The 15,705-nt window shown below is 48.2% G+C and overlaps 7 protein-coding genes across 7 annotated transcripts; 5 read left to right on the plus strand and 2 right to left on the minus strand.

Annotated features, from left to right (window-relative positions):
• Positions 1-1,064: 1,064 nt before the first annotated feature.
• On the plus strand, positions 1,065-1,337 carry N7537_003364 (uncharacterized protein; the record flags this gene model as incomplete). The annotated part of the gene is made up of 2 exons (XM_056894422.1): positions 1,065-1,132; positions 1,190-1,337. The coding sequence occupies 2 exons, from the start codon at positions 1,065-1,067 to the stop codon at positions 1,335-1,337; spliced, it is 216 nt and encodes a 71-aa protein (XP_056754170.1).
• On the plus strand, positions 1,337-2,095 carry N7537_003365 (uncharacterized protein; the record flags this gene model as incomplete). The annotated part of the gene is made up of 3 exons (XM_056894423.1): positions 1,337-1,490; positions 1,516-1,804; positions 2,071-2,095. The coding sequence occupies 3 exons, from the start codon at positions 1,337-1,339 to the stop codon at positions 2,093-2,095; spliced, it is 468 nt and encodes a 155-aa protein (XP_056754171.1).
• A 295-nt stretch (positions 2,096-2,390) lies between these two features.
• N7537_003366 (uncharacterized protein) lies at positions 2,391-4,009 on the plus strand (the record flags this gene model as incomplete). The annotated part of the gene is made up of 5 exons (XM_056894424.1): positions 2,391-2,522; positions 2,583-2,844; positions 2,895-3,086; positions 3,140-3,534; positions 3,590-4,009. 5 exons carry the CDS (start codon positions 2,391-2,393, stop codon positions 4,007-4,009), a joined length of 1,401 nt encoding a protein of 466 aa, XP_056754172.1.
• Positions 4,010-4,949: 940 nt separating this feature from the next.
• On the minus strand, positions 4,950-9,204 carry N7537_003367 (ABC transporter ATP-binding protein; the record flags this gene model as incomplete). The annotated part of the gene is made up of 9 exons (XM_056894425.1): positions 4,950-5,624; positions 5,682-5,869; positions 5,928-6,043; positions 6,135-6,664; positions 6,715-6,890; positions 6,947-8,124; positions 8,180-8,836; positions 8,895-9,082; positions 9,130-9,204. 9 exons carry the CDS (start codon positions 9,202-9,204, stop codon positions 4,950-4,952), a joined length of 3,783 nt encoding a protein of 1,260 aa, XP_056754173.1.
• Positions 9,205-9,750: 546 nt separating this feature from the next.
• Positions 9,751-10,773, minus strand: N7537_003368 (uncharacterized protein; the record flags this gene model as incomplete). The annotated part of the gene is made up of 1 exon (XM_056894426.1): positions 9,751-10,773. One exon carries the CDS (start codon positions 10,771-10,773, stop codon positions 9,751-9,753), a length of 1,023 nt encoding a protein of 340 aa, XP_056754174.1.
• A 208-nt stretch (positions 10,774-10,981) lies between these two features.
• Positions 10,982-13,972, plus strand: N7537_003369 (isoleucine--tRNA ligase ISM1; the record flags this gene model as incomplete). The annotated part of the gene is made up of 1 exon (XM_056894427.1): positions 10,982-13,972. The coding sequence occupies one exon, from the start codon at positions 10,982-10,984 to the stop codon at positions 13,970-13,972; it is 2,991 nt and encodes a 996-aa protein (XP_056754175.1).
• A 356-nt stretch (positions 13,973-14,328) lies between these two features.
• On the plus strand, positions 14,329-15,475 carry N7537_003370 (opsin family protein; the record flags this gene model as incomplete). The annotated part of the gene is made up of 5 exons (XM_056894428.1): positions 14,329-14,465; positions 14,520-14,586; positions 14,657-15,144; positions 15,208-15,342; positions 15,394-15,475. 5 exons carry the CDS (start codon positions 14,329-14,331, stop codon positions 15,473-15,475), a joined length of 909 nt encoding a protein of 302 aa, XP_056754176.1.
• Positions 15,476-15,705: the final 230 nt, after the last annotated feature.

Genomic DNA, 15,705 nt, shown 5'->3' on the forward strand with positions numbered 1-15,705 from the left:
ACCGTAAAACTCGCTGAGGTGGCCAAGAGCGATAGGACCGAAACTGATACGGAGAACGAAAAGGGAAAGACCAAGAACAGACACTATTCTTGAGTTGCCTAGCCTTGCTTCCATCTGCTGGTATGTCGCGGTGTAGATGGAACTAGCGCATGTCCTGAATTTGTTGCGTTAGCTTGGGCCAGTTGCTTTGATCGTGCGTAACTTACATGCACAGACTGACAAAACAAATAACAAGAACGATACGCCATTTCTTCAAGGTGCTATAGCTACGAGGACATAGAGGATCTGTATCACCACCCTCCTAGCTGACCTCGTAACTGTTTTTTTCGGTGCTCGGTGGGCTCTGAGCTTTTTGGTCTGCTGGTGCGATAACCGGAGTCGTGGTCTTGCTGCTGTCGTCCAGCGACTGCATTTCGCTGACTTTGCTTTGATCTTCTATGATTTCGCGAGATCAGTTTGCTCGATCGATTTTGGCTAATATAGAAGTAGCCACCACAGTGCTGGGAAGATGCCACGAGAACTGTGCAGCGCCGGATGAATCATTTAATACACCTTTGACCTAAACAAGGCCCCAGTAGTGTGGTACTTCTTTTTGCATTACTTAGCAGAAGAAATTGAGCGAAATGAGCCGATACACACCTAGTTTCATGTACTCGGAGGGTGGACAAAGGGCTGGAAAAGGGCTGGAATCGGGCTGGCAGACTAGACCTGGAGCGGACTTCGCGTTGATCGGCATCTGGAACCCTCTCCTAACTGGGCAAATTGAATTATTCCCGTGAGTATCTACCGCTGCAATTCACTCAAGACCGTAAACAGGATCCAGGTCCGAACAGCCCCAGTCCGGAGTATTTCCCAACTTAGATTCTAGACCAACTTAGGCTCCACCAAACCCTCCGTCAACATACCTAGGCCAGCCGGCTTGAAATGGATCGCCCATGCTCAAAAGCAATTATAATACACTAAGCCGCCTTGTAGCCATACTCTGGTGGTTTTGCACAATTTCTGCAAGAATAGACAAACAGCATTCATTCATTCATTCATTACCTGGTCAAAATCAACCCACCATGGCTGCCACGACTATGGAACGCGGCTATCACAACACATCATCATCGTCATACTTCCTCCCCAATAAGTGCGAATTTTTAAAACCCAAGCTGAATTGAGCCCTTCACTAATATATGCTCTGTAGCGCCATTGAGCAGGATCGACTCGATGCGCAAGCCGATGCCATTGTGGCCATGATTGGTGGTGCTCCGTTTTTGGCGTACATCCGTCATGTCACAAACGCCTTTAGGGCAGCCGATATTGGCTGCGGAACTGGTGTTGCAACCATTTAATGTCTGCTCTGCTCCCCAGCGCAAAAGTGGTCGGTGTTGACATTACTCCTGTTCCCGCACCTGCACTTGCTGCTGCCTCGTCTAATCTGCAATGGGAGACTGGTAATATTATAGATGTGGACATGAAGAAGCAGGCGGACAGCCTCAGCCGTGGTGCATTGGCACCAAACACATTTAGCTACTTTTTTTGGACGCATGTTGTTCCTGGTTATCAACGACTGGCACAAGTACTTCCAGGTTGCCAGCCTCATGCTTCAGGACCAAGGCATCTTAGAGCATCAGGACCTGCATTGGAAGTTATATCGTGTCGGTACCGACGAATGCCTCAGCGATAACTGGAAATGGTACTCCCGGCTCATGGAAGCCGTCAAGAAGGCCGGCCTATCCGGAATTTCTGGATCCAATGCGGCCTCTCTCATGGAGACGGCTGGTCTGAAAGTTATTGAAGCTCGGAAGTTTGAGGTTTCGTTTGTCCCGTCGGCCAAGACTCCCAACATTCAAGCAATGCAGTGCATCATCCTGGACGAGTCAGCTATTTCTTCTTGAAGACCCAAGACAAGCGGTCGTTTTCGTCAATCCCACAGGTCCTCATATTCTAGTAAATTGTGAAATACCTAAAAGAACTCGAAGCTTAGGGTGATTTTCATATATTATATACTGTGATTGATGACCTGAAGATGGAGAATCTGAAATTGGCCCCGGCGTTGGTTAATAATATAGCATCTTTAACCAGACGATTTGTCCCTGTTGGGTGGTAATTTTGACCTGGTGGTATCTCCCTTGTTCTCTTGTAGAGAATAGAACTATTCGGGTTACTTCCCGAGTCACACTTCACCCCCTGAAATGATAACAGGAATCTCTTCAGGGAGATGCGGGGGGTGAGGGGGAATGTGGGGATCTATATAGAACTAGAATTGAAACGAGTAATAGAATCGGCATTGGCTCTCATTGGTCGAGAATGTACAATACTTTCTTGCGGGTTATAAAAGGGAATATACAGGGACCCCTCGAAAGGACTGGCAATTATACTTACACTCTGCATCAACCTTGATCATGCCAGCTTATAAACCCAAGGACGAGCCGACAGACGAAACAAAAGATGATATTGCTACAAAGCCCACACAAACTACGACTCACGATGTCGTGTTTGGAGAAATCACAGAAGACGGGCCAAACTACCGCAATGTGCATATTAACGAATTGGAATTGCATAGTCACCCTCACACCAGGCTGACCTTTCTTTAGGTTGGTTTTCTAGGAACTGTGATTCTGATGATGAAGTCTCAGATTGGATTGGGAATTCTCTCCATTCCGAGTGCCTTCGATGCCCTGGGGATTGTTCCAGGCGTGATTTGCCTACTTGCCATCGGTGGGATCACTACGTGGTCTGATTATGTGATTGGTACCTTCAAACTAAACCATCGGGAGGTTTATGGTATCGATGATGCTGGAGCCTTGATGTTTGGCCCAATTGGTCGTTGGGTGCTGTCCGTTGTATTCTGCCTGTGTAAGTGAACCCAAATGTCAAATATATAGGCCATCTTACTGACAATCCAGACTATATATTTGTCAGCGCCTCTGGTATACTTGGAATTAGCATCGGGTTAAACTCGGTTTCTACTCATGGTATATGCACTGCGGCTTTCGCTGCCATTGCCGCCATACTTGGATTCGCTACTAGTAGTGTGAGAACACTGGGTCGTATCACCTGGCTTGCATGGGTCGGCTTGCCATGCATTCTCGCGGCAGGTGTGTTTTTCTCCATATACATGTTTGAAGCTTATCCTTAAATTCTCTTCTAGTTCTGACCGTGTCTATCGCCGTTGGCGTCCAAGACCGCCCTCCCTCTGCACTGCAGACTCGGACGCCCTGGTCCTCGGATTTCAAGATCATTGGTAATCCATCCTTTGTCAAGGGTATTACCGCGATCTCTAATCTCACATTTGCGTTCTCGGGCACACCTGGGTTTTTCGCTATTGTATCGGAGATGCGCAACCCTCGCCAATACACACCAGCCTTGCTTATCTGCCAGGCCTGCGTGAGTTCCATCTACACAGCCATTGCCTGCGTTATTTATTACTACTGCGGCTCCTATGTTGCCTCGCCAGCTCTGGGCTCAGCTGGCGGGGTGGTGAAGCAAATTGCCTATGGCGTTTCCTTGCCAGGGTTGGTCGTTACCACGACGATTGTCATACATGTAAGGCCCACAGAGGCAAAACCATCATAGCACATCCAACTAATAATGTGTATAGATACCTGCAAAGTACATCTTTGTCCACCTTCTCCGTGGATCTCCACATCTGAATAGCAACACCCCAACTCACTGGCTTTCCTGGCTTGGTTGTACCTTCACCGTCACCGTGATTGCGTACATTATTGCCAGCACAATTCCTGCCTTTGATGCTCTGGTCTCCCTAATTGGAGCCTTGCTTGGAACGATTCTATGTTTCCAACCTTACGGTTGTATGTGGCTGTATGACAATTGGGCTACGGGTAGAGACAAGTCGAGAACGTGGCTGCCCATGGTTTGCTTTAGTGTCTTCGTGATAGCATTTGGATGCTTTTTGACAGTTGCTGGCACCTATGGAACAGTAGTTGGGATTATCAACTCCTACGCCGAGTCCGGCGGGTCGGCTGCTTTCTCTTGTGCGGACAACTCAAATTCTACTTGAGGTGCAGTAGAGAAGGAATTGAGTTTGATTCATATACAATCATTCAAGCAGGCTTGGTGTTTCACCTGTCTCCAAAAATATCTCAATGGGGAGAAATTAACTTATATCACTGATCTTTATGCATTTGAATTTCTACTTCTACATCAACTATGAACAAAGAAACATTGTAGCAACGTAGTGTCATAGTCACAGGATATCGGACACTTCCATAATTCCCCAAGTATAGAAGTACGGCCAAAAGAGCGTTTTGGTGCACTTGCAGAGAACAGTGTGAACGCATATGGTGGGATGCCTGAGGCATTTGAGTCAAAGTCCTTCTATACTTGATGAGCTTGACAAGACCGACTTCATAAACATTGATGATTGAATGAGAAACCGGAATCCATCCCGATATTTTCCCCTACAATGTATGTGCAGTAGGACCTCCGGCAAGGAACCCGGGGAAGGACGTCATTCTATATCGAAAAACTCATATTGGCCAGCACGGTGAATCATTCGGCCCTCCAAGCCGCTCTATACTCCGATTTATCTTGGAGTAATGTCATGTCTACCCCGCATTCCCCTCAATGGAACGTGAAGATATCGGAACTCTCGGATCTCAACGGAACAAGAGGCATCAGATCTCTGTAATGAGGTAGGTAATCTGTATTGATATGCGGAGTTCAACCGCTAGAGAACGACAATGATTTTTTATGGGTGGGGCACTGACAAGTTGCTGAGACTAAGAGATATGGAGCAGCTCTAAGAGATTGAACATGGACCGATTGTCTTCATAATGTATATTTGTTTCAAGTTAATTACATGAGAATAGATATCCCAGTCCACCAATTAAATGTTCTATCGTCGCCCTTGTCTCTTCTAATAAATACTCGCAATATGACAAATTCACCCAACTCCTGTCAGCCTTAAAAAGACACAAAGGATCTGAGGCTTCACCTGATCAAGTACCTAGGTTCTGAGACTCGCACATCTTCGGATAAAGTCGGCCTCTCGCCAGTAATTCCTCATGAGTTCCAGACTCGGCGATCCTGCCCCCATCAAACACGCAAATCATATCCGCATGACGAATAGTTGACAAGCGATGGGCAACCGCGATCGTGATTCTATCCCCTTGGGAAGCCGCCTCATTCAGCGCATCTTGGACAACTCTCTCTGATTGAGTGTCCAGCGCGCTTGTTGCTTCATCTAGTAGTAGTAGACGGGGATTCCGGAGTAACGCTCTGGCAATGGCGATGCGTTGACGTTGCCCACCCGAGAGCTGTGTCCCGTTGGCACCACAGAGGGTCGTAAGACCATCAGGCAGAGAAGAGATGAATTCCCATGCGTTGGCAGCCCGACAGGCTGCCTCGATGTCCTCGTCAGAAACCGTTGACGGGCTATCAGTCTGTGTCCCCATGGCGATATTTTCGCGAATGGTACCAGGGTAGAGGGTGGGTTCCTGCTGTACAAGTGCTACTTGAGCTCGATATAGCCAAGGGTTCAAGCTCTCCAATGTAAGGGCGTCGATTTTGATGTGACCGGCTACTGGATCGTAGAAACGTTCGAGCATGCTGATCATGGTACTTTTTCCACAGCCAGATGCGCCGACGAACGCGACAAATTGACCCTTTTTGATCTATACTATGTATTAGCAGCGAAAAAGGACAGTTTGTGACGATATGGGCCGGCATACATGAAGGTCAATACCACGTAGTACGCGACCTTGAGGTCTCATTGGGTAAGAAAATTGCAGGTTTTCCAAGTGGAGAGACTTAAAGTCGCCAGGGCCAATGTCCCGGTTGTCGTCAGTCTCTCGAATTGTAGGCTGGAGCTGTTCAAGCCAAAATATGTAATTAGCAGCACTTGTTGCCTTTGTCATGCCTGGATAGCTGTTAGCAACTTGTTTTTACCTCCCCCACAGCGTTGGAGTGCATCTTACTGCTTGAAAATCCAAATAGGATTGAAGCTTGTTGGCCAGAAAAGAACACACTTAGAAAACCGATGAAAAAGTTGACCATGCTCAGATCTCCAAATGAGACAAGCCGGCATCCATACCTATGTCGATGATCCGATGGTTAGCATCCCGTCACAAAACCGGAGAACATGGCATTCGAGCCTGCGAAAGAAATACGATGGACAAACACACCAGAAACCGAGAGCCTGAAAAGAGTATTCAACTGTCTGAGTGAATGCGAAAGGGAGCATGATGAGAAGCACTGGCTTCGTGGATGTGGCAATTGCTTGGTTAAGCTCATAGGCGTATCGCTCCAAAACCGATGTCTCAATTGCCAAGGAAGACACCGTCCGGATAGCTGTCACGGCCTCTGAGGCAATGGATGCACTCTTCGAGAACAGCTTTGAAATCTTGTGGTCCATTGCACCCTCCATCCGGATGCGAGCGTAACCGGAAACGAGCATGGGTGGAAGTCCTGCTAAAACAATCACAAGACCAAGTTTCCATGCATATGCTATTGCCAGGATGGAGCATGACAATACACCAGTCGTTGCAACCAGTATCAGAGCAACATTAAAGCCCATAAGCTCAAATACGGCCTGTGGATAAGAGTCGGCACGGCTGGCCAATGCCCCCGTAGTGTTCTCGGTGCGATCAAAGAATTGTAGGTCTTGCTTCATCATGTCATTGACGACTTGCTTCCGGTATTTGTGGTTCAGTGTCTTGTCGGATTAGTCGAGCCAAGATGCACCCATCAATAAAGGAGACTTACCTGTGCAACAATATTTGATGTCCATCCGATAATAAAATAGACAACGAAAGCTCCAAGCCCGAGAACGAAAAACATGAGAGCGAAAAAGTTCCCTTTCGTCCGCATAGCCGAGCCTTTGAATTTGAAGACCTCTATGAACTTAGACATCAAAATAGCTTGACCGGGAAATGCGGCAGCTACAATTTGATCAGTTTCAATCTGTGAAAATAGGGGTTCAAAATGCTAGCCTCACCTCCTGTTAAACAAGCCAGAATCAGAACCGCCAAAGTCCAATTGAGCTCAGGGGTGGATTTCACCAATCTCCAAACTGTTGGGAGAAGACCCAATCTTTTCCAATTGTCAAAATCATCCCGACTCAACTGCTTCTCAGAGGCTGACTTCGTCGTAGTCGAGTAGCGGGTCAATTCACCAGCAAGTGTAACATTATCCTCTTTTTCTGTTTCATCCTGGCTATCCGAGGTATATTCGGTGTCCTGCGTCGCCACAGACAAATCCTGGGCCCGCACCAATCGTGCATACGCACCATTCGATTCCAACAGGGAGTTATGCGTACCTTGCTCGAGAATACGGCCATGTTCCATGACGACAATATTATCAGCATCTCTTATAGTTGCTAATTTATGTGCAATGGTGATCGTAGTGCGTCCCTTGGACACATTGTTTAGTGCCTGTTGAACGACTTCCTCGGCATGAGGATCAAGTGCACTCGTTGCCTCATCCAGAAGAAGAATTCGAGGTTGGGAAATAATGCTGCGAGCAATTGCAACCCGTTGCTTTTGACCTCCGGATAGTAGCCCGCCTCTCTCCCCAATGGCGGTATCATACCCTCTAGGAAGCTCGGTGATGAAATCGTGAGCGAAGGCAATTTTAGCAGCATCCTGTATCCGAGCCAGCTTCTCAATTGGGGATTCATTCTCCCAAGGCGTACCCACAAGGCCATTCGCGATGTTTTCAGCGACTGTCCCAGCAAACAAGATGGGTTCTTGTTGAACAAGCCTAACCTGTTGACGTAGCCATTTGAGGTTGAAAAGTTCGATAGGCTGGCCATCGAGCTTGATCGTTCCAGACAAAGGGTCGTACCATCGTTCAATCAATCCAACGATAGTGCTTTTGCCAGATCCGCTTGCCCCCACGAGCGCAGTTGTCTTGCCGGCGGGAATGTGCAGTGAGAAGTCGTTTAATACCTTGATATCAGGGCGCGTAGGGTAAGCGAACGAAATGCTACTAAAATCGAGATATCCCATCACGTCTGTCGGTCTTTCTCCGGAGTCATCGAACGGATCGATTCTCGACTTTCGGTCCATAAGCCGGAATAGCTCTGCCGCCGCGGAGGCCGCGCGGACAAAATCAATCAAATAAGGCATTATAGTCGTCAAGCTTGTAGCTGCCACAATCACGGACATGAGCACACTGTGAGTATCATGATTAGCAATGCCGGTTGTGAAAGGACAAAGACTGAACAAACATAAAAACGTCCCCAGATTGCTTGACCTCCCCAGTAGATACCATTTTTATGCCTTGCCAAAAGCACAAGCCAAACCCTGCAAAGATGATGGTGTACTCCGTGGCAAATAGGCAACCAAAAAGGGGAGATTTCTTATTTCCAAGCTTTCTCGAAGCTTGCAAAAACTTGTCAAACTCACATAGTAGTTGTTTTCGAAGCCCGAATGCCTGCACCGTCCGAGCGCTTGACAGGATAGACTCTGCAAAAGATCCAGCTTGGGCCTGAACTTTGAGGACTTTTGTTTCAATTGAGGCTTCAAATGTGGAGACGATTCCCACGGCTAGGAGCATTGATGGGGCAATGCAGCAGCAAATGAGAGTCAGCTTCCATTGAGTGACAAATGCTAGGACGAAGGCCGATATAAAAGCGGACAGGCCCTGGACAACAAGTCCCAGTTTTTCCGATATTCCAGCCTGTAACAGTCTTCCATTTGAGGTAGCTTGCATCGCAATCGATCCGCTAATGCCAGAATCGAAGAAGGCAATTTCCTGGCTCAGGCCTGCTTTCAGGTACTGGCGGCGAATGTTTCGTGTGATCCGGTATGCGGCAAATGTAAAGAGTGTACTGTATCCATAAGTGAGGAAGAATCGGCATAGGCCGATAATGAAGAAGAAGAGACTTTTTTTTATATATTAGTTCCTTCCTGTCCATCTAAATTGAAGGGCATTGCACATACCTTAGTCTCGCAGATTCACTCCGCAACTTCGAAGCATCCGTATGACCCGCCGTGTAGCCAGTCATGAGTGTGATAAACTGGCCAAACACCAAATTGACAAGAGCCATGCCAACACCGGACCCTAGTGCGCAGGCAGTGGCAATGACTTGCAAGGTATAGTCTTTGGATGAGCCATAGTGAAAGATCCTCTGCTTGGTGTTAGACTTAGCCTGCGGTGGAAGGGGAATGTTCTTACCAGATATCCACGAAAGGCACTTGTTTCTTCCTTAGGCTCCTGATCATCAATTGTATCTTTCTCGGATTTTTTCATTGTAGATATCTTAAGATGTTCATGCGGAACACCCTTAGGCGAGCAGAGGGTCAAGTCGGCTTTGTTCCAACGATTTTCGATTTGCACAATGTGTGAATAAAAGGCAATTATGAGCCAGTTACCGAGATGGGTCGTCCTTTTGAGGCTCCAATGCTGATTCTTAAGGGTTATAGAATGCTCACGGGATCCGCGGGTACCGCGGGCTCCACGGGCCCCGACGGTCCCGGGCTCCGGTCAGACTCGCCACATGTTGTTCTAAGAACTAGTATAGACTGTAACTAAGAACTTGGCATTCAAATCATTTCAAATTATTAGTAAGAGGCACTAAGCTATGATTTAAAACCATACAAATGGCATTCCATTATAGCTGGAGGGTATAATGGCAGAAATACACAAATGTATAGTACCCATCAGAGTAACCCTCTAAAATAACATGTTCAACGGATAATCTGACTAGATATGTTGTAACTATAAAATGCATGTCTCTAGGATTTCCTATTGATATCACAAACATCCTTCCAACACTCCATGGAACACATAAAATGATCACACCTCTCTTCGTCCTAATTCATCATCAGATGGCCATATCACGGGAAACCCTTGGGCCTCCCTTCTCAGCAATGTCTCTTTTTTCCATTTCCAAAATCCAGACTGTCTGTCATCAGTAGGTAAATGACCCATCATAGAGGTTGAATCGGTAAACCGTAGGCGAGCTAACCAAGCTGCAAGATCAAATTCATGATATAGTTGACCATCAACAAGCATCTGGATCGTCCCAATATGCTCATATAATGGTTGCCCGAATTTGGAAGTATGATAGCTCATGTAAAGAAGACCGCTTATCCAGGCCTTCAGATATTCACAGAGCCACTCCGGGCGCGTTTTATATGATGACAATGTCTCTGAAGTCTCGCTCCGGTCTCCCCGATCCAGACCCCAATGCCGCCTGGACCACTGCTTGTATGTGACATCTTCTGGTGGGAAGGAAAGTTCCAGGTCCGCAGACTGGAAGTCGAGAACGAGTGTGTCGATCAGCATCTTCCGATCCTCGAATTCCTTTGTGTTTCGAGGATATCCAGAAGATTCGTCTTCTTCTTTGCGCTTTTTCTCTCCCACAGGACCATAGCGGAAAAATCGCTCTAATGCCGCATAGAAGTACCAGTGGAAGCCTAGCCGACCGCCGTCGCCAAGTTGGCTACGGATGGTGCGCTTCTCGATAACGTGACCGAACAGACGCACATTCGCGTAGAGGGTCGTTATGTGGGTTGTGAGACACGGTACTGACAGCCAGGTTAGCAAGAGGCGCAAGTCATCCTTGACTGATATGTCTAGAATGTAGTCGACTTTCATGCGTCCGAGGATCACCTGAGTCTCGGTCGAAATTCGATGATTTGTGAGGAGAAGAGGCAAACAGTTTGAAGAGCTGGGCTTGCTCTGATGGTTATAACACGCATTGCGACCTCTACTGACCCACGCATTATAGCTAAGATCATGGTATTCGATTCCATCCGATTCAAGAGTCAGAGGCGGGCTGAGCGGGGTGTAGAGCACATGCTCGATGATGATCATTCGGAGCTCAAACGGGAGATTAAGAAACATAGACATGGTTAGGTTTCTAATGATTGGAGTACTTTGTAATATACATAGTCAACAGGGGAGTTCCCGAGGTTGAAGTCCAGGGCGGAGTCTAAACTCCTTTGGGAAGAAGCCATGTTTTGTCAAACGCCAAGACTCTTCTCTTCTTAACCTCTTAGCATTTTCTAGGATATGCTGGACAATGCCCGAATTGGCGCGGTCAATCCCTCGCTCATGGACCTCAACGTTAAAACTTCCTAAATCCTCATTCCCTCCACGTGTATCGTCTGTCGATCGGACCAAATACCTAAAACGATGCACCGATGATCTTTACGCCTGGCAACGCCGCGAAAGGCCCACCGACCAACCATTCGTCTTGCACGATGGTCCACCCTATGCGAACGGCGACCTCCATGTCGGACATGCGCTCAACAAGATTTTGAAGGATATCATCTGTCGCGTGCAATTGGGTCGCGGGAAGAGAGTGCGGTACGTGCCGGGTTGGGACTGCCATGGGCTGCCGATCGAGCTCAAAGCCCTCCAAGGCCTGCGAGACGAGGACATCGCAAGCGGATCGGCCAGTGCGGCCGTCATTCGCACGGCCGCGCGGAAATTGGCAAGACAAACTGTGAAGGAACAAATGAAAGTGTTCCGTGGCTGCGCGGTCATGGCCGACTGGGAGAACCATTGGAAGACCATGGACAAACAATTCGAGATGCGACAGTTGGGTATCTTCCGGGGAATGGTGGACCGCGGCCTTATCTACCGAAAGTTCAAGCCGGTTTACTGGTCACCTTCAACGGGTACCGCTCTTGCGGAAGCTGAACTGGAATACAAGGATGACCATATCTCGACCGCCGCCCTAGTCAAGTTCCCTCTTGTCGATATCCCCACGTATCTCGCAGAGAATCCTCTTCTCCGTGAAAAGGATGTGAGCGCTGTGATTTGGACCACCACCCCCTGGACGCTGCCTGCCAATGCTGCCATTGCAGTCAGCGAGTCTTTGGAATACACTATTGTCTTGTCGGAAAAACATGGCTACCTTCTTATCGCTCAGTCGCGGTTCGAATACCTCCAGAGTATGTTGAAAGAAGATCTCTCGGTCATTATGCCCTCTATTCTGGGGTCCGAGCTGGCAGAGCAAACTACGTATCGACCTCTATTCAAAGGCCCTGAAGCTCAGCCACAGCCCATCTTCGCTGCGGACTTTGTTACTGCTGATTCTGGCTCTGGCATGGTTCACTGCGCGCCTGGTCATGGAATGGACGACTACGAAGCATGTCTTGCACGTGGCATTCCTGTGTTCGCGCCCGTCAACGATGAGGGCAAATTCACAGATAAAGCCATGCCCATCGATCCTACACGTTTAGCCGGAAAGCCTGTCTTGGGAGAAGGTAACACCGCAGTGTTGGAATGGGTCGAATCGTGTGATCAGTTGCTTGCCCAACATAAGTACGAGCACAAGTACCCTTACGACTGGCGCTCAAAGCTCCCGATCATTGTGCGGGCAACCGAACAGTGGTTTGCCGATGTGGCCGATATCCGCAGCAGTGCTCTTCGAGCGTTGGAAGATGTCCGGTTCGTGCCCGAGACTGGAAAGAACCGACTTGAGAACTTTGTGAAGAATCGGAATGAATGGTGTATCTCGCGTCAGCGCGCGTGGGGTGTTCCAATTCCTGCAATCTATCACCGGACCACTGGAGAGGCTGTCTTGACTAAAGATAGTGTTTCACATATCATGACTACAATTGAAGAGCGGGGAATCGATGCTTGGTGGACCGACAGTGCGGATGATGCTGCATGGATTCCTCCGTCCTTGCGGGACGAAGCTGGAGCGGGCTATCGACGTGGAACGGACACCATGGACGTTTGGTTTGACAGTGGTACTAGCTGGGCCGAGATCGATGTCCCTATGGAAGGTCGGAGCCACCCAGCAGACGTGTATCTCGAAGGTACTGATCAACACCGCGGTTGGTTCCAGTCTGGCCTCCTCACATATATCTCACACCAACTCGGCTCGGGTCAATCCCCGCCTCATGCGCCATTCAAGAATCTCATCACCCACGGTTTCACCCTGGATGAACATGGGCGGAAAATGAGCAAATCCATTGGCAATGTGATGTACCCGCAGACCATCATGGATGGAACTCTGCTGCCTCCTCTCAAACCTCGCAAAGGAAAAGGAAAGAAGCAACCGGAGAACCAAGAGCCCGTGTACGACGCTCTTGGTCCCGATGCGCTTCGCATGTGGGCGGCAAGCAGCGACTACACGCGCGACGTGGTGATTGGAAAACAGGTACTCCAGACCGTCAACACCAGTCTCCACAAGTTCCGTGTCACCTTCAAGTTGTTACTGGGTGCCCTTGCCGATTTCAACCCAGAGAACGTTGTCCCATACGGGCAGCTGCAGCTGGTCGATCGAATTGCACTCAAGCATCTCTCGGACATGGTACTCACGTCGCAGAAGGCATGTGACAACTTCGAGTTCTACAAGGGTGTGAGCACGATGAACCGGTGGGCCAATCTCGAGTTTTCTGCTTTCTACATGGAGGCGATCAAGGACCGACTCTACACACTTGGTGAAGACAGTACAAGTCGCCGTGCCGCGCAAACAACCTTGTTCTACATCTACAATCATCTTCAAGAGGTACTGGGCCCCATCACACCTGTACTTGTGGAAGAAACTTGGGAACATACTCCCGAGTCCATCCGCACCCGATCTGAGCACCCCCTGCAGCGTATTATTTCTAGCCCGGCCCCGGAGTGGCAGGATTTAGCCCTGGACACCAGCTACCAGGAGCTGACGGTGGTCCACTCCGCCATCAAGAACCTGCAGGAGCATGCCCGTAGTAAAAAACAGCTTGGCTCCTCCCTGCAATCCTTTGTCCACATTGTGCTCCCCAGCAGCTCTGGATTATTCCAGCAGTATCTGTCAGAGCTCCCTGATCTTTTCGTTGTATCCTCCATCACCCTGGCATCCCACAGCGAAGCTCTCCCAGATGACATCAAGGATGCTGACTGGCAATATGGGGAGACATTTGAGCTGGGTGGCCAACCAGGCAAAGTGTATGTGTACGCGCCACCGGCCTCCAAGTGTCCACGGTGCTGGCGGTACGCCATTCCGGAGCCGGTGGCGATCGAAAATGCGATCTGCGACCGGTGTGAGACAGTGATGCATGAGGCAAACGCCTAGATTCACTGTACAAGTCTGTATACTTATTTCTTATGTATTATATCGATCATCTCCAGGCAGTGATTGGACATAGCAGCCAATTTAACAACTGCAGTGCAACCAGTAATCTAGAACATCAAACCTTCAAATTAAAAACCAAGCTGAATGAAATTTAATCTATCAATTTATTTAATCCATTCAATCCATGTAGTGAGTGTGATAATTGGTTATGACGACAGTATGTAGTCAATGACGGTTGTCCCAATCATCGCCCCCCAATCCTGTTTTGATGCAACATAAAATCATCATTCATATACTCCATATACTCTTGCTTTTTATCTTCTTCCCTTCTTCTTTTACACATCTTCAGATTCGACATGATTCAACCTCCATTTGATCAGTTTGCTACTCTCACGGCACCCGCCACCACATCCTCGGTGGCGCCTATTCCCACTGTCATTCCGGGGTCTGAGGTATACCAGGAACTTCACGATGTGGGGAAGCGGACTTTATGGTATGTGTATATTATGGATATATACTGAATACCTAATCGTTCTAACATCTATAGGGTTGTCACTGTGTTGATGGGCATCTCATCGCTAGTGTTTTATGCTCTGGCCGCTCGTGCTCCTCTGGTGAGTTCATATCTATCCTATATACTATATCCTCTCCTTTATTATTCATATATACCTAATATCTTTACAGTCTAAACGAATCTTCCACATTTTAACGTCCCTCATCACCACCGTCTCCTTCATAATCTACCTAGCCCTTTCAACAGGCCAAGGCATAACAACCAAACACACCAGAGTCCACGAATCCCACAAACATGTCCCAGACACCCATACAGACTACATCCGCCAGGTCCTATGGCTACGCTATGTAAACTGGGCATTAACAACACCCCTTCTCTTCATCAACTTCGCCCTTCTGTCCGGCCTACCAGGTGCAAACCTACTCCTCGCCATTGTCGCCCACCTGGCGATGCTGGCAACAGCTCTATTCGGGATATTTGCAGGCCACGGCCGCGAGCGCTGGGTCTGGCTGACACTTACATGTATTTCCTACCTGGTCGTGATCCACCATGTAGGCTTCCATGCACAGAAAGCGGCAAAGGGCAAGGATCCTCAGACACAACGGTTCTTTGGGTCTATTTCTGGGTCCGCGATTGCAATGCTAGCGCTATTCCCTATGTGAGTTATATATCTAAAAGAGCATTCTAAAGTAGATTCAGGACGATTGCTAATACTGGGTAGTTCCCTCGCGGCTGGTGCTCTTGCGCTTAGATTGAGCGTTGATACGGAGACTATACTCTTCGCTATACAGGATATATTTACGCAAGGTGTCCTTGGATACTGGCTTCTGTTGGCTCATGAAAGCGCCCCCGGAATGTGAGTCCCAGACTGAACCTCTGTATGCGGACGATATGCTAATTTTTACAGTGCGCTCTACATGGAAGGATTCTGGTCCCATGGTGTCGGCAATGAGGGAGCTATTCGTATTTCCGATGAAGAGGGTGCGTAAGGAAATGACTTTCACTCACATTCAGATTGGAAATGAAACGGTAGGACATTTGTTCTTTTTTTTTTTTTCAAGTCAGATTCATTTCTGTCATTTGTGGATCAGGTTTACCTTTCTCTCAGTTTCATTCGAGTTTTGGTCGGAGGTATGAGCATCATGATATTAATACTTTACCTTGGGCCTACTATTTTACATGTATCCCATTATTCCGTACTCTACATAAGTAGCAAGAA

The sequence above is a fragment of the Penicillium hordei genome (assembly GCF_028827395.1).
Source record: "Penicillium hordei strain IBT 12815 chromosome Unknown utg000002l_segment0_segment0, whole genome shotgun sequence".
NCBI lineage: Eukaryota > Fungi > Ascomycota > Eurotiomycetes > Eurotiales > Aspergillaceae > Penicillium > Penicillium hordei.